The 26,359-nt window shown below is 45.4% G+C and overlaps 1 protein-coding gene across 1 annotated transcript in view; it reads left to right on the forward strand.

Moving 5' to 3' along the window:
* The window catches only part of PAPPA (pregnancy-associated plasma protein A, pappalysin 1), a 181,963-nt gene that overhangs the window by 66,075 nt on the left and 89,529 nt on the right, over window positions 1-26,359 (forward strand). Inside the window, exon 8 of the mRNA XM_015569900.1 lies at window positions 4,012-4,103. Within this exon, the coding sequence (XP_015425386.1) occupies window positions 4,012-4,103 (92 nt within the window). The remainder of the gene's footprint in view (window positions 1-4,011; window positions 4,104-26,359) is intronic.

Below are 26,359 nucleotides of genomic sequence, written 5' to 3' on the forward strand. Positions count from 1 at the left end.
CTATTGGCAGATGTAATGATACACATTATGTGTGGAGATGGCAAAACAAGCTATCGGCAAAATTCCTTCATTAAATGGCACTGCTGGGTGTCCCATAATATCTGTGCGACATGCAACTGCAATGACTGTTTCTGCAGGGGGAGGGGCTGTAAAGAATTTATTTCACAGTTGAATGAAGCCACTGATGTGCAGAACGTGCATCCCCTCATAGGCGTAGCACACACACGAAAGAGAAGCGCTGGATGGCGATTTCCTTCAGTTCATCATTGACACCAGTGCTGGAGGGGCAGAGCAATTGAATTTGGCACTGAGGATTTCATAGTATGTAATGTGAACTGGAAACCTGCAGCAGGATGAAAGGACCAGCTTGGAGCACAGCAAGATTGACACAGTTATGCAAGTAAAGAGTTTGCACATGAATAGCCCTCCACACAGACCTCAGTTATTGGCCAGCAAGGGCCTAGGGCAGCATTGAAGGAAATAGTGAATGCTGTGAATAAGATCAGAGGCGGGCAGTGAGGTACACCTTTTCATCTTAATGTGCAAAAAGATGCTCATGTGAGCAAGATTTTGTGCCCCACACAGCTCAACACACTGAAGCGTACTGGCTGTCACAAGGAAGATGCTAATTCAAGTTTTTGAAAGAAGGGATGACATTTTAAAACAAATGTTGACACTGATAAGGCCAGTAGTGATTCTTTAACCAGTGGTTCTCAACCTTGGCTGCACATTAGAATCACCTGGGAATCTTGTTAAAGTCCTGATTTCTGGGCCTCATCATTAGTAACAAAGAAATTAGAATCCCTCTGGTGATTCTAATGTGAAGCCAAAGTTGAGAACCACTGCTTTACACGATTTCCAGTGGTTTGCTGAGTGCTATGTCTCAGGGAATATCTATGGATATAAGGAGTCTTTGGTATTGAATTAAGGTGGAGACCGCCTGATTGCCAAGAATTGGACTCTTTAAGTGTAGAGGATAAAGCTCCACATGTGTCAGAGGATGTATTTAAGGTCCACACCCAGATGCAACCACCAGGCATGAAGATATGGGTTCCAGTGCTTGATGCACTAAAATAGGGCGGGGGAGCCATCGCTGTTCTCTCCCGTCTTAAGACATCAGCCTCCAGCTCTGGTGCACATGCTGTCCAGTGGAACACTGAGCAGCTGCGCAAGGCGGTCCCCGGGGAAAGTGCCCCATCATTTGTGGGTCCAGGATAGAGCAGCAGATCCAGAATCTCCAGCAAACACTTGCGGTCTTTGCTGCTGCAAACCCATAATTGTGATTTGGGATTTTCTAATTTAGCACAAAGAATAAAAAAGGAAACCCACTTGATGTGGAATCAGATGTCCAACTCAGTCTCTCCATTTCAGAGCCCGCTATAGACGCATTGGTCAAACACTGCAAACAATGGCGTTCTTCCAGCTGATCTAGAAATGGATTGTTGTTAGTATTCATTTAAAGAATATTCTTAACAGCATTTTTTAGTGTTTTCACCTAGAATTGGTATCCTGCATAGACATCAAGTACGTGTTGAGTTACCTGCAGTTACCTAGTAATTGTTGACAGGTTTTGTAGAAACTGAACAGAATTAGTGAATATGAACAGTGTCGTAAGCAAAACCAACAAACACACAAAAACCACAACTTTGAAGTAAAGGAGGGATGGCATCTTAACTAATGGGATTTTTCAGGGGATGATACATGTTATTTGCTCTGTGTGTGTGTGTAAGAAAATGGTTGAAAACACTGGATGAATATTACGACAGTGATAATAATATTCATAAACATTAGCTGAGCCTCTACTATGCACGAGGCACTGTGCTACTTAGCCATCTCCTTGGGTTCTTCCAACAACTGTATTACATAGATCCTTTTACTATACTTTACGGAAGAGACGACTAACACACAAAGATTGAAGTGGTTTTCTCAGCCTTATAGGGCCAGTAAGGAGCAGAACCAAGACATGAACCAGGGCCCAGGCTTTCATGTGGATTCACCGTTGCCTTGTTGCGTGACCAACAATTGTGCCAAACTAACATGTAAAGGAGTAGCTACATGCGTTCTGCTATGGCCAAGTCACAGTGCCAGGCATCGGGGTGCTAGGAGGACAAAGACTGCACTTCCTTTGGCATCTTAAAGCCAAGGATAGGGGCCTCTCAAGTGACAGGACAGGGCAGGCAGTGTGACAAGCGCTGTGATAGATTGAGCCTGGTGTCGTTGGTCACAGAGAAGACAGCCTCCCACTCCGGCCTGTGAGGTCAGGGAAGGTTTTTCAGAACTTCTCTATCTAATGATAGATCTTTCATGCCTAGAAGATATTTGTGGTGACCCTAATTTTATGCTTAAACCAATAGAACACACTGTTTGGGTGGTGAGGGAAGGCGGTTGAGAAGTATTCTTTGTGGCTTAGGGAACCCAGCCCAGGTTTAAAAAAAAAAATCTCTCCCCAGATAACCCATGAAATAGCTAAGGAGCACAAGGCCATCCCCGTTTTCCACCGAGTGAGACTCCGTGGCGGAGATTGGAACAGGGGCCCGGCTTGGGATTTGGGCTGCTTCTTTGCTCCTGGGTGTGCAGACAGGGGAGAGCTCTTTGGAAATCAGTGCAATGCCCTGGCCATCTTCGGGATTGATTGCAAGGCACCATCCTGCTACGCTGACACCTCTTAAAAGCAACAAACATTTCCCAGTATTAATTGCCCCAGTGAAGGCAGAAGTCTGAGGACTCCTTCATGCTGTGATGGGGCCCAGCTGGTCTCCAGGGAGGGAGGAAGGGACAGCTGCCACACACTTTGCAGAGACCTCCCAGGACAGAGTGGGAACGGGCTGTGATCCCCTGAGCATTTACTGTGTGTCACACACCGTGCCAGTCACTTGCCATCACATCTCATTCTTACACGCACTCTAAGGAGTAGGTATAATTACCTCCATTTGAATCAGTGAGATCTAGAATAGCACCTTCCAGTGGCTTTTTTTGCAATGATGGAAATCTCTTCTGTGCTGTCCAACACAGTAACCACTAGCTACATCCAGCTACTAAGGACTCGAAACATAGCGACTGTGACTGAGCCAGAGCATTTTCAGTTATTTTGCATGTTCATTGGTTTACATTGTCCAAGATAGAAGGATCAGACAGAGAGATCCAGTGACTTGTTGGAGATCACACAGCCAGTTTTGACCATGGGGATCAAAACCCAAGATTTCTATTTCTCAGAGGATGGGAATTTTTTTTTTTTTTAATCAGCAGTTCATTGAATCTTTCTGTTTTTATTTCTCCAGTTCATTGAATCTCTTCGTTATTATTCCTCCCTTTTCTCCTAGGTCCAATTCCAAGAGCATTGCTCATTTTCTTTCCATCCTAACCTCTGCAGAATCATCCTCAGGTGGTGAAAATAATTCCTAAAATAAACAAGAGGAGGCATTTTTATTTCCTAGAAGCACAGTTAGTTCCACAGGCCTAGGCATTCTTGATGCCAGCAAACAACACACCTATGGAGAAGGCTGATAAAAGGAAAACCCAGCCTGAGCATGTGAAGGGAAAAAAAAAATCTTGACCTTTAAGAGCATTGAGAAAGTGGGGAGAGGGGGGACACAGGGCATAGTGAAGACAGCATTTATATTTTAGAAATGCCAAAATGTTCTTTAAATCCATCGTTTTAAAGTGGCAGTGACATTTTCTGGACACAGTGCAGCAAGGTCTGTTCATTCATTTGTTCGTTCGTTCATCCATATCTTACTCCCATAAGACTTGCTGACTTAGCTGATTGAGATCTCAGAGAATGTGTTTGAAACAGAAATTCTGTTGTCATCAGAAACAAAAAAATAAGCCAAATGGCATGGGGTCCGACAGAGGTACACCTTTTAAGCATCTCATCTTGATGATGAAGAAACAGAGGCTTACACAGGGAAGGGGACTTGCCTGAGGCCTGGGTTGCAGGGGACTTTGCCACATCCACATCCTGCTGTCATTTTGAAGCTGATGAGATCCCTTTCTCTCCTATGTGTTCTGCAGAGGCCAAGGTGAAGAATGCGATGACATGAATAAGATCAATGGTGATGGCTGCTCCCTGTTCTGCCAACAGGAAGTTTCCTTCAATTGCATTGGTAAGTCTTTGTCATTCCCCTGGGCCTGGCTAGGGACGAACAGTGAGGAATCCTTGACCAATTACAATAACACTAATAGTTGTGACTGAATGAAGTGTCACTCCCTTATATTGCAAATATGTATTGAGTGCCTCCTATGGGCCAGGCACTGTTTTAGGCACCAGGAAATACAGCAATGGAAACAAAGGGCAAGTACATCCCTGCCCTGGGTAGCTTAAGTTCTCATAGAGGAAAGAGGTGACTGGGTACTCTGTTGACCTAACCTCACCTTACACACAGTATTGCTCTTCTTCACACCAGCTGTCCAGGATGGTTAGTAGTATAGATTTTTAAGGCTTTTATTCCTACTGTAGAGATGAGAAACATCAAAAGCCAGAGAGATTATAAACCTTGCCTAGAATCATACAGGTTGGGAGTGATTTGAGACAAAACCAGGACTTGGACCTCATTTTGTCTGATTCTTAGGCATGTGCTCAGTCCATTTGACTACACAACCTCCCTCTAGGATCCAGGGACCACCAGCCCCCTTCCCCCTACCCTCTCCCCGCAACGCATTCCCAATCTTCGGCATTTTTCTGACTCAAAGAGGGAACAGCAGACCAGCCTGTGTTTAGAAAGCAAAGGTCCTTTTCCCACCTTCCCTAGGCCTCTTCTTGGAGTCTGGCTGATCTTGTTGTTTCAGCCCCACTTGGGAGGCCCTGGCCAGCCCGGGGCTGGTAAACAGACAGGGGTTGGGGGGCAGGGATGGAATTTTGAGCTGGCCCAGATGAGATCATACTTCCTTTAAGATGCAAATCGATACCTGAAGATCAAAGGTCCCCAGGCTAATCCCCTGGGCTGGAGGTGAAAACTAATCACAAATCATTTGCAAGTACAAAAGACAGAGGTGCTCTATCTGAGGAGGGCAGGGGCAGCTGTGGGGGGAATGGAAACAGTGCTGGGAAGATTTCTCACTGAAAGGCAATTTTCTAGGAGGAAAGGGGAGGAAATGTCATGGGGTCTTCACAGTTGCAGTGCATTCCGGTGCATTTAGACCTTCTCCTGGTAAATTGTGAGCTCCCTGAGCTAAATAATATCAGTTATCTTTTATTCCAGTCGCAGCACACATTTATTGAGCACCTACTATCTCCTTGGCACCAAGTAGGGGCCCAGCAGCACCATAGGGGGGTCCCACTACTGCTTGTGGATGGAAGGAAGGAAAGATGTGGAGGGAGGGAGGACAGGAGAGTTTCTAGGCAAGACCTTGGGTTTTTAAATGGCAGAAGGTGGTTTGTTTTTTTCCTTCTCCTCCATCGGTTTCAATTTGTCGGTCTGTACAAAAGCCTGATATTAGCCGAGTGGTGGGGTGGAAAGAGCCTTGGACTAAAATGAAGAAAACCAGGCTCTGGTCCTAGCTGTGGTGAGAACTTGCTGGATAATGCTGACCAAATTGCTTCCTTAGCCTGGGCCTCAGTTTACCTTCTGTAACTTGAAAGGACTGAGTGAGGTGGTTTTTAAGAGCCTGGACTGCTCTTCTGTTGTGTGATTTTCAAGGTGTGTGATTATTATTTCTCATAGTCACAAGCTCTGCCCTAACCAAACCCTCACCTTTGCTGTCATCCTCATGACACCCAATATGACTCAGATCATGCTGGGAAGTAGCTACCTATTTTACTTGCACTAAGTTGGCATGTGATTCAAGTGCTTCTGGGAGAAAGGTAGGATGTGGGAAGGTAGGATATGGTACCCTGAAGGGATGCTTGGGTTCTGACATCCATGTTCTGTGTTGCTTGAGCACTAGGCAACCATGAACAAAAATAAGTAGCCCTTACAGGAGAACTTCTTGTCCATGGAAAGGGTCTGCACAATACCTCCATGGGCCAAACTCGTCCCACTGCTTACATGTGTAAATAAAGCCTTACTGGAACACAGCACACCCTTCCTTTATATATTGTCTGCTGTGCTTTCCTGCTACAGCAGCAGAATTTGGTGGTTGCAACAGAGACCTAGGGGCCAAAAGGCCTACACTATTTACTATCCAGCCCTTTACAGACCACATCTGCTGACCCCTGGTCTATGTATTTGGAGTCTTTGATGCTCTTGGTGGTGGGAGTCTGGTGCAGAGAGGAAGTGAAAATTAGGACATGGTTCATCATTTCTCAGAAAAAGAACCGAATTGTAAGCATACAGTGGTGGGGCCTGGGAACCTCTGCTAGAAATAGCACTGGACAGCGAGTCCAGCCCCAGCTTGCCATACCTCCTTGGGCCTCACTTCCCCGCCTATACTTTGGACAAAATAGCTGGTGTGGACTAAATCAATGATTTGCACACAGCGTTAACGGAAATGCTTCAGAGGAAAGGCGTGATGATGAGAAAGTTTGTAAGAGAATCAGACTTGGACCCTAATGGATCCATTTTTATACTGACATTTTCTACTAGATTCCACCTATTCTGCTGCTGATGGATGATATTTATTGAACATCTATAATAATAAAAGCATAATATGCTAATTAGACTGGACGTCCTTCTGGACGACCTTCTGGACGAAGCTGGGGCTGTGGGGAAGCCCGGGTTCCGAGTGCTTGCTGGCGGCCAGAGGGAAGCCTGGGTCCTGGGTGCTGGAGGGAAGCCTGGGTCCCGGGTGCCAGAGGGAAGCTGGTGCCAGCAGCCAAGAGAAGGAAGGCCTACTCTTACACGAATTTTGTGCATCAGGTCTCTATTATATATCAAGCATATTATAAACTGACTCTCACAACAATTTCATTAGTGTCCTGCTTTTACAAAAGAGGAAGTTGAGGCACGGGGAAGTGAAATGAGAGGCAGTTAAATGATAAAACTGGGGACTCAAACCCAGAGAGCCTGACTCCAGAGCTCATGGTGGTAAACTACTTGCAAAACAGTAGCTCTTGTTCTTGTGGGGCTCCCGGTGTGAATGGGGAACATAGTGCTGCAGGACAATTCATGGGGTACATAATGGAAGGGCATACAAAACTGTCGGGTGTGGGTGGTGTCCAGGGAAGGTTCCCTGCTGTCCCTGTATGTTGAGTGTGGCTTGTGCTACAGGAAAGATCTCCACTATGCCCCCCGCCCTCACCATTTACTATTAGAGAAACTCACAGAGACACAGGGCATCCCAAGAAGAAAAGGGATCAATCTACCCAGAGATCTCAGCTCCCAGGAACTATATTCCAAGGACAAACTCCACAGCTTTAATCTAGAAAACCATCTTCCTCAACGAAAAGCAGCGCAAGAATCAACATGCATCTTTGGCTCCCCAGAGATCCAGCTCTAATGAGTCAGAGAAAGGGGGCTGGAGCGTGGGAGGCTTTGCCAAGGTGGACGTTGTTCGCATCATTACGTTTGTCAGGTCAAGATAGTGGCCCACAGAACAGGCTTGAGTGAGACTGGCTGAGTTCATACCATAGTTTAGACATGGGGCCTTGGCTAAGCTTCAATGTTCTCATCCAGAAAATGGTAAAAATCCTGGGACTCAACTGTGGCAGTTATTTACCAATTTGTAGACAGTTATTATTCGACTCCCTTCCCTAGGTTTAGAAAAGAGCTCTTTGTTGTAATGATAATGAGGCAGAGTCCAACCACCACGACCAAAGTTGAAAACACAAGCATCTCCCAGCCCCCCTTGTAGCTGAGTGTGGGCACAAGACTTGCACTCTCCTCCTGACCCCCAATCAGACACCAGCCCACACCCCCTGCATTTCCAAAGTACCAACAACAGCATCCAGCATTAGGGCTGAAGGTTCTGTGTGTAACAGCAGCTCTGAGATGTCTTCACAAGACCAGCCATCGGACCTAATCTTGAGCTCGGAATTGGGCTTCAGAGCCTGCAAGGCTAGCTCTCCAGCCTTCCCAGAGAGTCTTCCATAAGTATCCAATGTTCTCTGAACAGAGTTTGCTTGTTTGCTTGTTTTGCTTAAGTTAGCCAAGTTGGTTTCTGTTGTCACTTAGAATCCTGACCAAAAATTGTTGTCATAAGATACTATGAGTTTTAGCCCTATTCTTAGCAAGTTAGACCTGCTTGACGCACATAAACTATTACTTTTCTCAGTGTGTGTGTGTGTGGGGGGGAGCTGGGGAGTATGTTTGTGTGTATCAGCAACAACCACTACTTATTGATACCCATGAGGTGTCATGCACCTTTGTATAATGTGAACCGATGTGAGGTCTCTGGTATCTGCAGTGATGTCTTAACTTGCCCGAGGTCACACAGCTCATAGAGAAGGGGATCCTCTCTCCAGAGAAGTGGAGAGTCTTTGCTTTTTCTACTGTGTACTCTGCCTCCCCATCTGAGGGACTTCCTTTTTTCTCTCCTTTTTCTATTTTTTGGCACTGACCATTTGGTACCACCCCCACCCATGTGAGGGGGTGTCAGATTTATGGTGGCGTTTGCATTCACTTTTCAGAAGCCCACACATCCAGGAGTATTCCCAGGGTGCCAATGTGTTATTATGCAACAGCCTGGGATGTCCCTGTCCGACTTTCCCACCCCCAGGACCCTCGTCCCCCTTGCAACATGGTAAGTTGCTTGTTAAGAGGAATACCACCCACAAGACCTCTTGGGCAATGCATGCTATATCCCGGCAATGTGGAAATTATCTCGTCTCCCCCCTTCCTTTAAAATATAACATACACCAGGCCTGAGATGTCAGTTAAAAAATGTGGTATCAGTAAAATGATAACGCCCCCCACCCAGCAGGCACTGGCTGGAGGCATTGTTCAGCAGCGTGGGGATTCTGTCTCCAAGCACTGCGTCATGAGCTACAGACAGGCTGCTGATAGCAGCTGGAGGAGGGAAGGCAGTGGTCAAATTAGTGGGACAAAATGAGAAGCATCACCAAAGGGGTTACACTTAGTAACATATCTCGAGCCACTGCTGGAAATGAGCTGCCTTCTGCGACGACAGTTAGTCCATGAGGGGAGCTGTGCTGGTGGGGGCCCCTCTCCTCCTGTCCTGTGTCCTTCAGGAGAGCTGGGTGCAGGTCCCCATTTAGACTCAGAAGTCTGGGCGTGTGGCACATTAGCAGCTCAGAGCCTCAGTTTCTCTCTTTGTGAAGGCTGCTTTTCCTCTCGGACACAGATTGTCCAACACCTGCAGGCGTGGGCGTTTCCAGTTCTGCCTGACGCTGGTGTGTAGTTAAAAAAACAAAGCAAAGGGACCTCCGTGTTGTCGTTCCCAGACGTGCACATTCACTGGCTGTCTCTTTTTCTTGCTCATTCCCTGCCACTAGCATTACATTGTCTTGGTCCTCACAGAGCATCCCCTGCCCAGTCCTACTGCAGGGGCCAGTAACTCAGTTATCTGCAAGGCAGATAAGGGAGAGGCGGAGGGATCCATTCGCCTCCCAGCAGTCACTGGGAGGGGCGCGGGTCACCCAGCCTCGTGGCCCCTCTGTCAGGCCGCCTGGCCTGATCCTAGCCAAGTGCAGAAAGGAAAACAAAAAGATGAATCGCCTCCTCTTCTTGGTGAATGTTCTGATGAGCCTTTAGATCAACAGTGACTAAAAGGGAAACAGCATCTGGGAGAGGGAGGGGGAGGAAGAGTGGGCTCTGCTGGGAGTCACAGTTATTGTTATTTTTCTTTCTAACAACATGAAATTGGGACAGATGACCCACCTCTCACCTAACCAAAAAAATGAAAAATTTTAAAACAAAACAAAATAAAACTTCTCCTGGCCTGTATTCCTTCAGCCCTCCCTCTGTAGAAGGCATAGTAACTTTCGCCAAAATGCCTTCTTGAAATAAAGCTTCCCTTGGATGGAAGACAGACCTTTAAAAGAAGAAAAGAGAAATACTAGTGGTCGTGGTGGTGATGAAGGTGATCCTGGTGCTGTCAGCTAGGAGAGGTGGCATGCTTAGCACTGGCATGACGACCTATGGCTTAAGGATTAATGATGGATTAAGATGGATATGGGTATTCACCCATGTGGATCTGGGTGAAACGCCTGGCCCAGACACTTTTTATTTGTGCCTCAGGCTTCTCATCAGTAAAATGGGCTAGTAATAGTTTCTACTTTTTACAGTTGGTTTGAGAATGAAATGAGGTTATATAGGTAAAGCATTTAAAAACAGCAATACCTGGTAAATCTTATGTATGTGTTTGCTACCACTGCTATAATTAATGTTATTAGTATAATTAATAACAAGTTGTAGTAATCCTCCCAGGAACCCTAGATAAATAATATTATTTCCGTTTCGTAGAGGAAAGAAACTGAGGTTCAGAGAGGTTAAGTAACTTGCCCAAAGTCTCACAGCTAGAAATAGCAGAGGTGCGATTCACAGTCCCTAGGCAGACCTGCACACTTACCCATGAAGTCACTGTATTTATGAGGCACCCAACTGTATCAGCCTTTGTATTAAGAGCCCCCTTTTAAATTGATTTTATTCAGCCTCCCAGCAGCTCTGTGTAATCAGAATAATAATGCCCATTTGGCTGGTGAGACCAGTGAGGCACTGAGAGATGAAGTGAATTGCCTTAAGTAACGCAGCCAGCTAAGTCATAGGAGGCTTCAAATCCCATCTGCCTGCCTTTAAAGACCTTGTCAATATCCAGAGGAACCCCCCTCCCCCCCAAAAAAGAAAAAAACCAAAACTTCTTGAGAGCCTCCTTTTCCATGTTTCTGCTTTGGTGCCATTGACTCACAGCAGGAAGCGAAAGTGAATGCACATGTCCTTCCTGTGCCTGTTTCATGAGTCATGAAAACGACAACCTTCCGTTATTACCACCCCATAAATGTTCCACTGCACAGAGCCCGTGCCCTCGACAGAAGGCCGATCTGGGTTTGGGGCTGTATTTTCGTTTTTAACAGCTCGCCCTCCTGTGACAGTAGCCGTGTTGTTTCTTAGCATAAGGGGAAGCTGTCACTTAGGGGAATGTGCTGGAGACAGGAGCCTGAGCTCAAATACCTGTTGGGTGTAATGTGTCTATTGGTTACTTCTGGGTCACCTTGGTCATCTCCCATCCTCCGTCTGAGTCTCAGCCTTCTCTTCTGAAAAATGGACATCATTTTCACCCACCGTCTCTCTGTTGAGAGAAAGAAGGAAATAAGGTCTGTAGCGTGTTTAGCACAATGCATGACAGTTAGTGAACATTCAAAAACACGTGTCCATGCCACTTCATCGTCCCTTTTCTCAAGTCCCATCTCAACTGCAAGTGATGCAAAGGTGCCAATCCATCTCTGGCAAAAATGGTCCCAAACTGGGCCCTGCCATCAGTGCGTGGTAGTACCTTATACAAAGTGACTAGAAAGGGATGGCGGTGAGCTGGAGGAGCTCCAGGGGCCCTTTCAGCTCTGACTTCTAGAATTTAAATCCCAGATCATTATTGTTTTTAAACTGTGCATTTTAAAAGAAATGAGGGCTTGGGGAGGAGAAAGGAATTCCTTTAACCCAGAGGGTCAAAGGGGGTCAGCAAGGGGACAAAGGCGCAGGAAAAGGAGGCGATGGGGTGGAAGGCTGCCATGCGGGCCGGACCAAAGATCTGAAGTCCTCTACCGGGAGGTCTGATGGATGCATTCAAACACCCTGGAGTCAGCACCGGTTAGGATCAAGCCTGCCTTCAGCCTCAGACCACAGTTTACCACCTCCTTTGGAAACCCGGGAGGCCTACCCCACAGAGAGGCCGGGCTGGGATGAAAAGAAACAGGAGGGCCTCTGAGGCCAGAAGGGAGCAATTCTAGCCATGGGCCCAGCGGCTTCCTGACTCTCAGGGAGGGGTCAGGCACGGAGGCCTTGGAGCTTGCCTGAATTCGAGGAATAGGGATCAAACTTTGATGTGTGCCTTTGAAAGGCAGCCCTCGTCCAAGGCAGGTGAATCTGGGTAGCCAGGAACAAGGGCTTCTTTGTGGCATTTTAAGCGACCAGAAGCCTGCCTGCGCATGCCTGTGCCTGGCTGTGCCTCTCTGCAGTCCTGACCTAGGAGCCGGGGACAGGGGAGAGGCCCGGGGGCCAAGTGTCCCTGTGGGCCTTTCAGTAGGTCCTGGCTCTACGTTCTTTCTTGGGGACTATATTGGGCTGGAAGAGACATTTAATATTCATGAGCGTGATCTCCACTTGAAGGGAATGCCCCGAGGGAAAGTGAAATATTAAACAAGTGAGGGATATAGACCTAATTGCCTCCTCTTTTCTTTTTGGAGAAAAGTAATGTGCTTAAAATAAGATGATGGATAGGCAGCCGGGATGGTGTGAAAACCCCACTGCCCTCGCCTGCAGAATAAATCAGCTTCGTGCTCTCACTCACACAGAGAACCAGACAGAAGGCGGTGCAACTTGGCTGCCGGGTCACACCAGGTCACCCGTTCCCAGACCGTGGATGCCTGCTGTGTGCCCGGCACTGTGCTAGCTGCAAGGAAACCAGCAGTGAGCCAGGGAGACCAGAGAGGCCAGGGATATGACACTAGTAGCTACTGAAAACAATCGTTGAGAATGCCCCTGCATGGACATGTCGGAGGTGTGTAAGTGCAGGTCCTTCCTATTTGAGGGGTCAGGAAAGGCCTCCTTGAAGACACGACATTTAACCTGCGACTTGAAGGCAAACTAGGAAGTGGACAAATTAGGGAGCAGTGGGGCAGGGGGATAGAGTGAGGACTGCAAGAAGGTCAGACCGTTAAACCCTCCAGGCAGGAAAGAGCTTTGGAAGAGGTCAAAGAAAGTCAGCATGGCCCGATGGCAGGGAAGGAGAGAGAGCAGGGGCGGGACCCTGGCAGACTCTGACCCTTCAGGGCCTTGAAGGCCGTGGCCAGGCTGTTGCTCATGGCATGGAAGGAGAAGAAGGCAGCTCCCACGTGTGCATTCTGCCCTCAGTGCCAAGCCCTGTCGGCCAGTGCATGTTAACATAGAGCAGGCATCTGAAAGCTACTTACTGTCCCAGCCAAACCCTACCTGCTGCCTGTTTGGGGAGATGCAGTTGCTTGAAAGAGAACTATTCCCCTTGATTCAGATATTTGCCGCTACAAAGACAGAGCGGAGCAGTTCCAACAGAGGTCTTGGATGGCCCCCATGAAGCCAGCACATTTATCGTCTGGCCCTGTACAGAAAGAGTTGCTACCCAACTGCTGGCAAGGATGTGTGAGTACCTAGTGGGTGAAAGAATGTCCAGTTAGGGAGCCATCGAGGCAGAGGAGAGAGAGGTGAGGGTATCACCCCATCTGTCTCACCCCTGGGCCTGGAGCAGCACAGCTGTAATTGTGTTGGCCACCACATTTTCCATGGACACATCCGTTTTCCTCATTCGCGAGGAAAGATGTCATCGTGTCCATCCTTGGGTCCCCAGTCAGCATCTGGCGTCCTGAATCAAATGACCCTTTGAGGCAGAAAAGAGTGGCCAGGAGCCTGGGCAGCACCCTGATTTCCCCTGGAGAACCTCTACTCCCTTGTCTCATTTCACGCTCACAGCACCCCTGGCAACCACTTTCCAGATGACACAACAGAGCCCCCAAATATTTAAGTGACTTTTGAGAAAGTGGCCTCCATTCAGTAATTGTTTATTGAGCTGGGAAACCGCCACAAGAGGAAACACACTTTGGAGACGGCCACGTCCCATACTGGGCCCACAGCCACGGAAATCTCCTCCCGTGATCTTTCTGAGGGAGGCTGCAGGAAGGTGGGGATTGTCCCCTGAATTTTACACCAGAGCAACCTGAGGCTCAAACAAGTGAAATGACTTGTTCAAAGCAGGTGATTATTAAGTAGCAGAGCTGGGATTTGAACCAAGATCTGCCTAACTCCAAAACTGGAAGAGCCGCGTCCTCCAAATTAGCAGGCCTTCGGAACAAGTGTGATGAGATGTGCATATAGATCACCACCCTCCCCATCTCATCATTCCAAACAGTAGTCAGAATAGCAGAAATAGCTTGCTATTAATTTAATTGACTTGATCACTTTTTTCCTATCAACTCCTTTGATTAATTGCATTGACCTTATGAGGTAGTTTTAATATATGGCTACTTTATAGATTAAGAAAAAGCACAGAGATGTTAAGTAATTTACTCAAGGCTCCCAGGAAAGGGATTCGGCTCTGGGATCTGGCTCTGAGGCCCTCAGGCTGAACTATGAAACTTATGCTACCTCTTGATCATTACTGTTATCTAATTTTCTAAGTGTACTTTCCAGAGCTGAACAGCCTACCAGCAAACAGAAAATGAGAAGGGACAACAATAGACTGTGCAAAAGGAATCTCCACATGAAAAGATCCCAGGGTCTCTTTAAGAAACACTGTCTGGAGTGTTTGTTTACAGATCGTTAACTACTTAACAGAGGGAGAAACTAAAGGCCCCTTTTTCCTGGCTGCTACTGATTAAATACCAAGGGGAAATTAAGATAAAGCAAATCTGAAATTAAAATAATTTTAAGGGTTTTCAATTTTAACTCGCCAGAAAGATAAAATAGTCCATGACCCCTGCCTTTGCAGCCCTGCTCACAACCACCAGAGTTGCCTTCTCTGCCCTCTGCCCTCAGTGTTGGGGTCTTGCAAAGACAGCTGAGACCAGTCTCACTCCTCTGTCTACATGGAGCACCTGTGGCATATGAAGTCACATGCCAGGCAGGGTGTGGGTGGGAGTGACAAGCAGGAGCCAAAACCCTTCCTCAGAGGACTACAGAGGACAATGGTCAGTGAGGATGTGCAGGGATTGGTGGGGCAGCCCCAGTAGGCACAGTAACGCCCCCGGTGGAGGTGGGAGAGTTGGTGGCAGCTTCCTAGATGGCTGGACTCAGTAAGACCAAGAGCAGTGCCTGCTGCTGTAAAGTCCTAATATCAGGACATGATAGGAGCAGTGTTTGTCTTTTGGGCTTTTTAAAATATGTTTATATTGATTTGTTTAGAGCAGGGGTCCTCAAACTTTTAAACAGGGGGCCAGTTCACTGTCCCTCAGACCGTTGGAAGGCTGGACTATAGCTTCAAAAAAACTATGAACAAATTCCTATGCACACAGCGCCGGCAAAAACACTCGGTGGGCCGGATAAATGTTTTCAGCGGGCCGCATGTGGCCCGCGGGCCATAGTTTGAGGACCCCTGGTTTAGAGGGATTGAGAAATAGAAACATCTATGAGAGAGAAACATCATCAGTCGGCTGGCCCCTGCATGCCCCCTACTGGGGAGTTGAGCCTGCACCCAGGCATGTGCCCTGACCTAGAATTGAACCAGCAACCTCCTGGTTCATGGGTCAATACTCAGCCACTGAGCAACACCAGCCTGGCAAGGGGCAATGTTTTAAGACCCACCTCCCCGCAAGGGCCCACAAAGTACTCCTGGAAGCTGACCTGAAGAGACTTCAGAGTGGTTTTGTCTTTCAACACCAGTCGGAAACGGGGGTGGGGGGGTGGGGAAGAGGGGGGTATTATACACAGAAAAATACGGTAAATCTAAATTCCTTACTATGGCATCAGGCATCAAGACTGGAGTGGTCTGATCTAGTCACATGTACCTTGGGCTTCTGAATCTTCTGGGCTTTGCACCTATGACCCTGCCTCGAGCTTCCTTTCATTTGCTCTCAGAGTTCCCCTGCCTGGGGTGTGTCCCCACCAGTTCCTCCTCCTCAGAGATTCAGCCCAGGTGTTAGCCCCTACGTAAGACCATCGGAAAACATATATAAAATTACATATTGTTTTTGTGATTAATTGCTATGCTTTAATTATGTTCAATTTGTAACAATGAAATTGGGGGTCACCACAACATGAGGAACTGTATTAAAGGGTCGCGGCATTAGGAAGGTTGAGAACCACTGCCCTAAAGGAAGCCTTCTGATGCTGGGTAAGGTTGAGTTGGGGTTGGTGGGGTTCCTTCCTGCTCTCATTGCATCTTGTGCCTCAGAGCAAAATGCTGTCAGTCAGTCAATTCCTTACTTGCCCCGCTCACTAGACTCTGAGCTCCCTGCATGCTGAGACCCAGTTAATTCCTCTGATTCCTAGGATTTAGTCCAGGACCTTGTAATTAATTTGTGGCTCCATAAGTGCAGACTATGAGTGAGGGAAGCATGTATTTTTAAAGGGTTGTTTCTTAAGAGTAACTTTCTTAAGTTTTATTTATCAGGCAACAAAGTGTAGTAGAGCTTTGTTGGCCTTTAGGGTCCGATGGACCTATCTGAATCACTAACTTTCCACCTCACAGTGGTCCTCTCTACATGAAGTCTGTGCTGGGCTGCTTGTGTTCAGATCCCAGCTCTGCCACTAAAGGGGGGTGGGGGGTTCTTTAGTCAGATTGTACCTTCCTGTGAAGGAAAGACTGACTCCAATGGCAAGGCTCCTTTATCTCCATACTGACTGTGGTCATAACTCTTTGATGCGGTCCAAACATTTTACAACTTCAGGAGAAGGCGTGGATAGAAGCAGTGACTTTGGTGGTTACTTAAATCACCCCCCAGAACTCTCTGATAACCCCAAATCCAACTGCTTTCAAAATGAAGTCCTGGTCCAGCTAGCTTCCTCTTGGGAACCAGCCTAGTTAACTAGCAGCTGGAAAGGACTGCAGGTAGACCACCCCCCAGGCAGAGAATTCAAAAGGAAGTGGATGGCTGTGTAAATAACACTGCTTGAAGGGGCATTTAAGCAGAGGCTCTTTGTTAAGGAAATTGATGGCTTTGTAAGTACTGCCTCTGAAGGGAGTACTTTAGTGGAAGGTTCCTGAGCTCCCCTGGTAAATTCCCTAATGGACTGTGGGCCAGGAGTCTGGGCCCCCACATATTCCATCACTTGCCAACAAAAACCTTGGATTCTACTTTTAAAAATTAAAAAAGGTTATGGAGCCTGTGTAGTTTAACTGGCACAAGGTAGCTGAGACAGATTGCTTCCTTTAGGGAGAGGGAGACATGGATCTTCCCCAGAACCTTTGTTCCTGCGAGGCACCTTGCTAGGTATTTTCTAGGCAGCTTCTCATTCCATTCTCCTGAGGTCTGCAAAGACATCAGGTCACCAGCTTGCTGAAGGGGGAACTGGGGCTCGGAGATGAAGTGGGCTGCTCATGGACACCCCGTTAATTGGTGGAGGGCAGGGATGTGACAGCAGACCCCGAAGCCCCCCAAGTACCACAGAATGGCAGGGCATTGTGGAGAATCAGATCAGCGGTCTCATTAGATTTCCCTTGGTATTCACATTCTCACAAAGGACATGGATTAGGCAACGTGGGTGGATGTAAGGGAGTGGGTTTTGGAATCAGATGAATAAGGATTTGGGTTTCGCTGTATGAAACTCTTTAAAGACCATTTCTTTGTCTGTGAAATGGGGATAACACCACCAAACACAAAGGATTCTTCTGGAATTAAAGGACATTGCCTATTTAAAAGCATTTAACACAGTGCCTAACAGGAACCACGCCATCCAATTATTCATTTAGCAAATATACTTATTACATAGTGGCTATAATTTTAATTGGGGAATTAGATGATGCTATGGAGAACAGAGGGGGGGACAACTGGCCCTTCTGTGGTGGATTGCCGGAGAGATTTTCCAGAGGAGTCTGGGTAAGACTGGATGAAAGGATGGTTGGAGGCTCAACTTAGGAAAAGCAAGGCTAGGAACATTGGGGAAGCTTCTGCAAAGGTGGGGAGGGGAGGAAGAATCTGGGACACCCAGGAAGTGGACAGGATTTCAGCCTGCCTGGAGCTGGGACAAGAGCAGGAGATAAAGCAAGAGCAGGCTGTGGAAGCTGGCAGGGACCAGATGATTTCTTGACGCCATTGAGCCTCAGAAAACATTAAATGAACAACTGTCTTCTGAGGTAACCTGTTGCACCAACTATAGTTTGTTAGAAGAGCTTCTACTGTGTCCCCTGGGAGCCTTCTGTTCCTTAGGTTCAGCGTTTCCATACCTCTGTGGGCATCTCTTCATGAGGCTGCCTCGCTTGGGCCCCAGCAGTCACCAGTGGCTTCGAATTGGTCTGCCCAGCCATCTCCAGAGCCAGAGGAGACTTCCCTGACCTCCATTCTGGCACCTGCAGCCAGCAATGCCATCTGCAATCTCACACTCTTGTTTGGGCAAACACCTTCTCCAGTTGGTGGAAACTGATTGCAGAAAGACCACAAATCCTAGGAACTTTTTCTGAACATGAATAGTGATGCCCACCCTTATCATCTCTGATCAGAACACAGGGGTTTTGATTGATCTAAAATGTTCCAGGTTAACTCTTAAGATTTAGAATCAGTTTTCCCCTCCTTTCCTTTCTTCCTACTTTCCTTCCTTTGCCCTTTCTCCCTCCCTTCCTCTTTTCTCTCCTTCCCATTCTTTATTCCTTATTGGGAAGAGAGAGACATATGCTTACATTTCTGTAAGAAAAAAACTCAGCCCTAATCAGTTTGGCTCAGTGGATAGAGCGTCGACCTGTGGACTGAAGGGTCCCAGGTTCGATTCCGGTCAAGGGCATGTACCTTGGTTGCGGGCACATTCCCAGTAGGGAGTGTGCTAGAGGCAGCTGAATCGATGTTTCTCTCTCATCGATGTTTCTCTCTATCACTCTCCTCCCTTCCTCTCTGTAAAAAAATCAATAAAATATATTTAAAAAACAAAACAAAACAAAAAACTCAGTGTAACACTATCAATCAAAGAGCACATCGATTCAGATGAACACAAAATCCTTTTCAAAGGACAGAAGAGTAGCCGGTCCATCATGTCAGACAAAGAAAAACCTACCTGAGTGCAGTGCACTCCTGCCCAGTTACTCGGCTTCTCTCTTCCGAGCATCACCAACTTGGAGAAGGAGGACACCGTGGCTCCAGTGTCTCATCCTGTGGACTCACAGGAACCATATTGCAGGAGGGTAGTCTTCCTGGATGCCCACACTCAGCAGAGCTCAGGGCGGGAGGTTTCTTGCATAGGAACCCTTCCAAGAACCCACCACACTGTGGTCACCTTAGTCACCATCAGCTATGCCAGGCAGGGTTGGTGGGCGTGGGTTTCACTTGGGGCCCTGATCTGGCCTCGATTCCTTGGTTACCGCTAACATAGCAGCATCCCATTGCTCAAAAGTCTCTCTTCTCTGGAACTTTGAGGATGTCTTAACAGACAGATGGGCAGCTTGTTTTACTGAATTGAAGAATAGATACAATGTGTGTACACACTGACTTTTACTTGAAAGTACTGTTTTTCTCATGCTCATCTGCATGTATTTCTCACAGACCAATTTTTGTTTGACAGTGCATTATTTCCAATGTTTATAAAACGAGTCTTATTCAGTCAACCCAAACCTTGGGCCTATAATAATTAATGGTGCAACATTCAATGAGTCACTTAACCTCTCTGAATCTCAGTTGTGATACTTGCAAACTAAAGCATGAGGACAAGATAATTTCTAAAACTCTTGAAGCACTAAAACCATCAGTTATTCATTCATTCATTCAGCAAACATTTCAGATTGTCTTCCATGTCCTGGATTTGGAATGCAATAGTGAGCAAAACAGCCTACCCTTCAGCTTTCCCAGGGCTGCTCTTCTGTTTCAGAAAGAAGGCAATGATCAATTAAACTCTTGAAGAAGCAATATAATGCTGTGTAGGAAATAAAATATACTGGGGTGGGGAGTGGTGGTGGCGGGTGACTGCAGTGAAAATAGTGTGATTAGAAAAGGTTTCACCAGGCAGGTGATGGTTGATTTGAGACCTAAACAGTGAATTTTAAAAAAGCCATTTGACGATTCGGGAGATGAGTTCTAAACTGTAGCTGTGATTAAAAAATATGTGAAAACAACAACATGTGTGAGTATGTTCCATAGCATTATTTTACTTGATCATTACAGCCACTTTCTGAAATGGGTAGGAAAAGTGATTTTGTCATTTTATCAGATAAGAATGAAATCCAGAACAATGATGATGTGTGTTGCCCAGTACAGGAGAGTAAGTTAGTTACAGAGATGAGCTTCAAATTTTGATTTCCTGTCCCTAATTTCATCTGCTTTTCCTTATAGTTCTCTTCTGTGTTTCTCCGAATGGTTTCACCTGCACCCTTCTCAGTCTTCATTTTGCTGATCACATTTTTCCATCTCCAGACCACCAACAACAACAGTACTTTAATGATTAATAGAAAAAATGTATCAAGTACCAAATATGTACTAGAGTGACTTCATTGAAGGAGATCTTAAATTAAAGGTAGCTTATTTAACTCTCTCAGTCTACAGAAGGGAGAAGTGCAGCCCAGAGAGGGAAGTGTCTTGTCCCCAGCCCAGAGAGGGAAGTGGGGAGAATAGAGGACATCTACTCTAGACTCCCATTCTCTTGACCATGCTATTGCTATGGAAACAGGGTCCCATTCTTTATTCTTTCTTTCTATATTTTTTTAACCTATTGATGTATTTATTTATTTGGGGGGTGATGAAATCACAATAAAACCACTGACATTCTGTTTGTAGTTTGCTACCATTCATCACTCTGTCACTTTCACATACTCTTCTGCATATGAATGTTTCAGGTGGCTTTTCTCCACTTAGTATTAGCATATATTACCCAAGACAAATCTCATTGTATTTCCTGTTCATACTTTTAAAGGCCTTTGCATCCTAGATATTACTCGTCCTCTTGTCTATGCTTAGAACGCCAGGCATATTTCGCGGCCACTGTAGAATCCATTGTGGTACTGACATTTATCCCCTCTTTCCTATCAGGAGATAGCACTGAACCCAAAAGAGACCCGGCTAAAACCCATTCAGGGCTTTGAACATTCATTTCTATTGAATGTATTGTCATTTATTAGGATCACTATCTTTGCTTACAATCTTTTTAGGCCATTCAAATAACTGTACTAAATTCAAGGTGATGTAAATGCATTTTTATGCATTTTCAAGTTCCAATTCATAAGACCATCAAATCTCTTTATTAAATTTCAGTTTAGTATGCACCACATTTTTTACCTAGATATTTAATTTCTTTGCAAATTCAGTTAAGAATAAAAAAATATTAGGACAGATGGTGAGTCACGATGTCTCACAGGAAAAAATATTATGGGGTGGTTTAGATAGAATTGGATATTTTTTTCTCTTAATATGTGCTTGTATTTGTATTATGATCTCATTCTAATTAATATTTTCATAAAAATCTTTGTGTAGCAGACTGCTGAAACAGGTTCAAATCAGGTTTGAGCCATCTTCAATATAATCAATAACAGAGATTCTGAAACTCCAAAAGAACTTTGTTAATTCATTATTTATTGAATACTTGCTATGAGAATGACATTGTCCTAAGTATTGGGGATGTAAATAGAGGTAAGATTGGAGCCAGCTCAGAAATATCTCACAATCCAAGAGCTGTACATTTTCATTCATTCATCCATTCATAAATATTAGTCACAATATGGCAAGGCAGTGCTCTTGATCCTGAAGAAAGAGGTTCACTTTGAGACATACTCCCATAAATCTTATCATAAATAAAAATTCATTTTAGATAGTGAATAATGTGAAGGAAATAAAATGCAGTGATATGCTGCTCTCTAATGGGGTGGGGAATAGGATGTGAGCATACTGTAAGTAGACAGGGTTATTATTTGAGGAAGTACTATTTGAATTGAGCCTTAAATGATTAAAAGAAAGAGAGTGTGAGAAAATCCAAGAAAAAAGTATTCCAATAAAGTGAGTAACATGTGCAAGTTCCTGAAGCAATAACAAGTTTGGCTTGTTTAGGGAACAGATTCTTGTTGAATGGATACACTTATGGATGAACAAATAAATGAATGGAACCTAATGAGCAAGAGGATATTGATAGGAGACATTCAGAGAAAGTAGGGACTCATAGGCCATGTTACAGATTTTGATTTTGTTCCATGTGACATGGGAAGCCATTGAGGTGCTTTAGGTAGGAAAGTGGTCTGATATAGTTTATGTTTTTAAAGGACCACTGTAGCTTCACTCTAGGGGAGGGAAGATTGGGAATCAGACATAGAAAAAGCTGATTAAATGAGCAATACCTCAGTGATGATGGCTTGGATTAGGGTGCTGGTAATGGAGCAAAAGTAGATCTTTTTGGAATTTTCTGAGATGAAAGTCTACAAGATGTACTACTTTTTTTGGTTTTGGTGAGTTGGCTAAAAAAATAGGAGTGATGATTCAGAAGGTTTTAGTTTAGCCTTTGTTGAGCAATGTTGTCATTTACTAAGAGGAGGAAGAAAGGAATGTGGGGAGAAACCATTACTTCTGTTTCAGACATGTTGATTTTGTGATGACTTTAAACAGATATTTAAGTAGAGAGGTCATTGTTGGGACTCAGAGAAGAGGTCATATCGAAAGAAATGTTTGAGTCATCAATGCATAAATGTTCTAAAATCTGTACTTAAAACTTAGGACTGGAGAGAGGATGTAGACAGATAAGAAAAAGAGGGCCTAAGCTCTAACCCTGAAACGGGCAACATTTAGTAAAGAATTAGGGAAGTAGAAGACAGCACATGAATCTGTGTGGGAAGAGCTGGGAGCCAGAAAGGATAGGATGGCATGGCACCATGGCATCTGAGAGAGAATACCTCAAGGAAAAGGCACTTTTTTATATACTTCAAGATTCTTTGACATTGTGGTTTGTGTTAGCAATGTTGAGGTCAATGGTGATCTTGACAAGATTGGTTTGGGTGCAGTGGTGAGTACAGAAACTCGATTGAAGAGAACTAAAGAGTAAATTCCAGGAGATAAAGGGGATAAGTTTAGATAATTCAATAAACTTTACTGTGAATCATAGAAAGAGAAATGTGACATAGGAGACAGTGGTACGGTGATGTGGGATGATGCCACTTAAAAAAAATGTGGGTTTTTAAAATATAATTTAATTTTTAAAATTAAAAATGTTTATGTTGGCAATATCCTGTTTTGCTGGTTTGGAAGGAGAACATAATGATGGAGGAAATAGAGGGAATTGGTTTGTGCTGGACAAATAGGGATGCAGAAGATTGATATATGAGGCTTCATGACCTGAAGATGCTGGAAGTAAGTCTTTATGGAAGACTCAAAGGTGGAAAGTAGCCTCTCAGACTGAGGAACTAAGGGTAAAAGCTCTGAGGTGTGAATCCTGGGGAGGAACTGTGTGCATCTGAGAGTGAAGGCATGGTCGGAAATGAGCCTAGGTAGGAACATTGGAGCTGGGCAACGAAAGGGGATGAGTAGCAGGTGGGGAAGTTCAGATTTTGCAGGAGTCAATTGAGTATTGTAAACATGATCAGATCGATGTTTTAGATTAAAGGCTCATCATAGGCTGCTTTGTGAGGAGGGACTGAAGTGGGGAGGCCTTCAAGCCAGTGGTGTCAGGGCCAAGAGGACAGAGGACAAGGCTACCCCCGGAGGGTGCTTTTCATGGCAGGCCTGAGAGTGGAGTGGAGTGGTAGCGTGAGACTACATCCAAATTCACCCTTCTTTTCCTGGTGCCTTTGGGTTGCTGGATGGTGCCTGGTTGTCACAGTGAAACACAAGAAGGGATTCTGGCCCACTTTGGTATGTGGCCAAGCCTTGAAGGAACCAGAAACCGACTTCAGCTCCTCAGGTTCAGTTGACCTCATCAGCATCTGAAGCTGGTTAGTGGATTCATGGTTCTGTAGGAGCCCTTGGCCACCCCGTCTTCTGTACCCTGGACAGGCTGATCTGGTTGAGAATGTTAAGGACAAACCCCAGTTTGAATAGAATTAAATGAGGTCAGCAGTGTAGGTGTCTCATGAAGCTTTTGAAGGATCGGCGATGCAAAGTCTCGATGTTTCTGTTCCAGAGGAAACATTTGCCAGTGGAGCCACCTCCCACACCCCAGGTTTTCCTTTTGCAAACCTTCAGGGGTTAAGCACTGTAGTTTCCCCTGTTCCAAGGAGCTATTATTTGGACAAAGATCATGCATATTTTGGTCTTTTCTTATTGTTGTTTGGATGAATTGTTATGTGGCATGAAGCATGTTGTGGTTGGATCCATCCCTAAACAAACAGCTGAACTTAAAAAATACTATTTTTTTCCTGGTGCTTAAAAAATTGAAAAAAAAAATAGTAATCATTGGACTAAAAGAGGCTATCCCAATGCCAGTCAGTCACTGTTCCCTCTGGAAATAGAAACAGATGCGAATTTCTCCAAAGCTGACCCATCTTCATAAACAGGAAGTTTAGAAAGACAGGTAAATCTATCCACCCTTAGGAAGGTAGCCTATCTAAGAGTCTGTGCTCAAATTCTTTGCTTCCTCCTTGAGTCCTAAACCAAATCCATCCCCTTTTACTTAAAACTCTCATCTCCCCATCTGCAGGGAGTTGTTTTGTTTTGTTTTTTTTTCTCAATGGGCTGTAGACTTGGTAAACTCCCAATAGCTTCTCAGACTAGTTATATTTAGTTCACACTAGTGGCTGTTCCGAAAAGTGAAATCAGAGATTCCACAAAATAATATCTAAACTTGGTAAAGAGTCAAACATGATTTTGTTGCCAGAGTTGTATACTGGAAGCCCAGTCTGATGTGACAGCATGGTGCTATAGAAAGAACACTGCATTGTGAGTTCAAAACCCATCAGTCTAGTCCTGTGTCTACTGGAAATTTCTCTGAAGGCTTCCATAAGTCACCACAACATATGAACCTCGGCTTCCCTCATGTAAAATGAAACCATTGCTTTCAGCTCCAAGGTCATCATCATCATTATAGACCAGTTATTGATCATCCGTTATGATCAAGCCATCTGAGCATCATACTAAACAGTTGATCATTCAGCCATTATTCAGAGGAGGAAACCAAGGTTCAGAAATTCTAAGTGATATACCCAAAGTCAAATTAATAGTAAATGGAACCTCTGCTAAGCAAAGTCAGGTCTACACCTCACTGCCTCAAAGACTGTGAGCCTTACAGGTAACAACACACCTTTCCTGGTCAGGAGAATCTTCAAGGTCTCCCCATCTCTAAAGGATAATGTTCAAATTCCTTAACAGGACATTGCAGTCTTTCCTCAGACTGGCTTCAGATCAGCTTTTCAATGTCTCGGCTCCAGGATCCATTGAACTCCCTGAACTGTGACCTTGCCAGACATACACACACACACACACACACACACACACACACACACACGGATCAAGATGCAGTTATGCTCTTCCCTGAACATGGACAAATTCTTTTGATCCTCCAAGATACTGCCCCCAAAGCATCTCAGGAAGCCATCCCCCATTTTTCCAAGTAGTGGTGATCCCCCTGCAGGAGAGGAGTCCTGTCGGATTCATTTGTGTATCCCCAGTGCCAGCGCAGTCACCGAGCAGATACTCAGAAACTACTGGTGAAGTGCAGTGATAGTCCTCACCAGTTTTCCTCTGAGGATAAGGATCTATCTTAGCTGGGAATGATAACATCCCTCCCTCCTAAAATCTCTTAAGACCTGGCACTGGGCCATTAAGACCTGTATCACTTTCCCATCTCTTAAGTCTATTGTGGTAGTTGATCATACCCAGCCCTTTATTGAGGCAGTCTAAAGGGGAATCTTGTCTCCACTTTATATATGGGGAAACTGAGGAACAGAGAGATGAACTAACATGCTAATATTACCTGGTAACCAGGGGCAGATCAGGAGTTTGAATCCAGGGTTTCTGAGTTCAAGGATGAGAACTTTTAACAATAGCTTGAATGCCAATGTTTGCTTATACATCAAGGTAAACTCGTCTCATTTCCCTGAAGCGTGGCTTTCTGAGTTTTCAGATAGGGGTGACGATCTATGTCTGGCTCAGTGTCCCTTGGACATGCCTCAGGAATGCAGAGGCATGCATTTCAGCTCCATGGTGCAGGCCCACAGAAATTGAAGATTACGTAATGTGAAGCAGCATCAGCTGTGTCTGTCCACTTACAGAGTCCATTGGCCTCAGGCTCTTGGAGCTGAGCTCATTGCTTCCAAGAGGAAAAGAAAGTGTCTTTCAAGTAAAAGCTGAACCATGGAAGACAGACTTGGCAATGCCCCCCAGCCACATCAAGACTCCTCACTGGATAGAGCAGATTTCTTAACCTGTCACCACATGAAAGGAACTGAATCTGAATTGAGGGGTTCCCTCAATGTCAAGAGAGGTTCCCTCATGTCAGGAGAGGATGAGCTGGGAGCCAGCCTGTCCCTGCAATCCCCTGTAAGCTAGTTGCCACTGGTGTCTCAATAACTTTCCCTTCCCCCTAACACCCAACATAAAATTTTTTTTTCAAAGAGCGCAGCATTTAAACTATATTTGGACAAGAGTATATGCATCAGAGGTGCCAAATTTTAGTTACTCGTTCGTTCAACAGATACTTACTGAGAGTCTAATAGGTTTTCACAGTACCCCTCCCAATGGGATGTGTTATTATCAATGCTACCTAGCTACTGCATGGAAGGCAGGCAGCAAGGTGATCAT

The sequence above is a fragment of the Myotis davidii genome, unplaced genomic scaffold, assembly GCF_000327345.1.
Source record: "Myotis davidii unplaced genomic scaffold, ASM32734v1 scaffold866, whole genome shotgun sequence".
NCBI lineage: Eukaryota > Metazoa > Chordata > Mammalia > Chiroptera > Vespertilionidae > Myotis > Myotis davidii.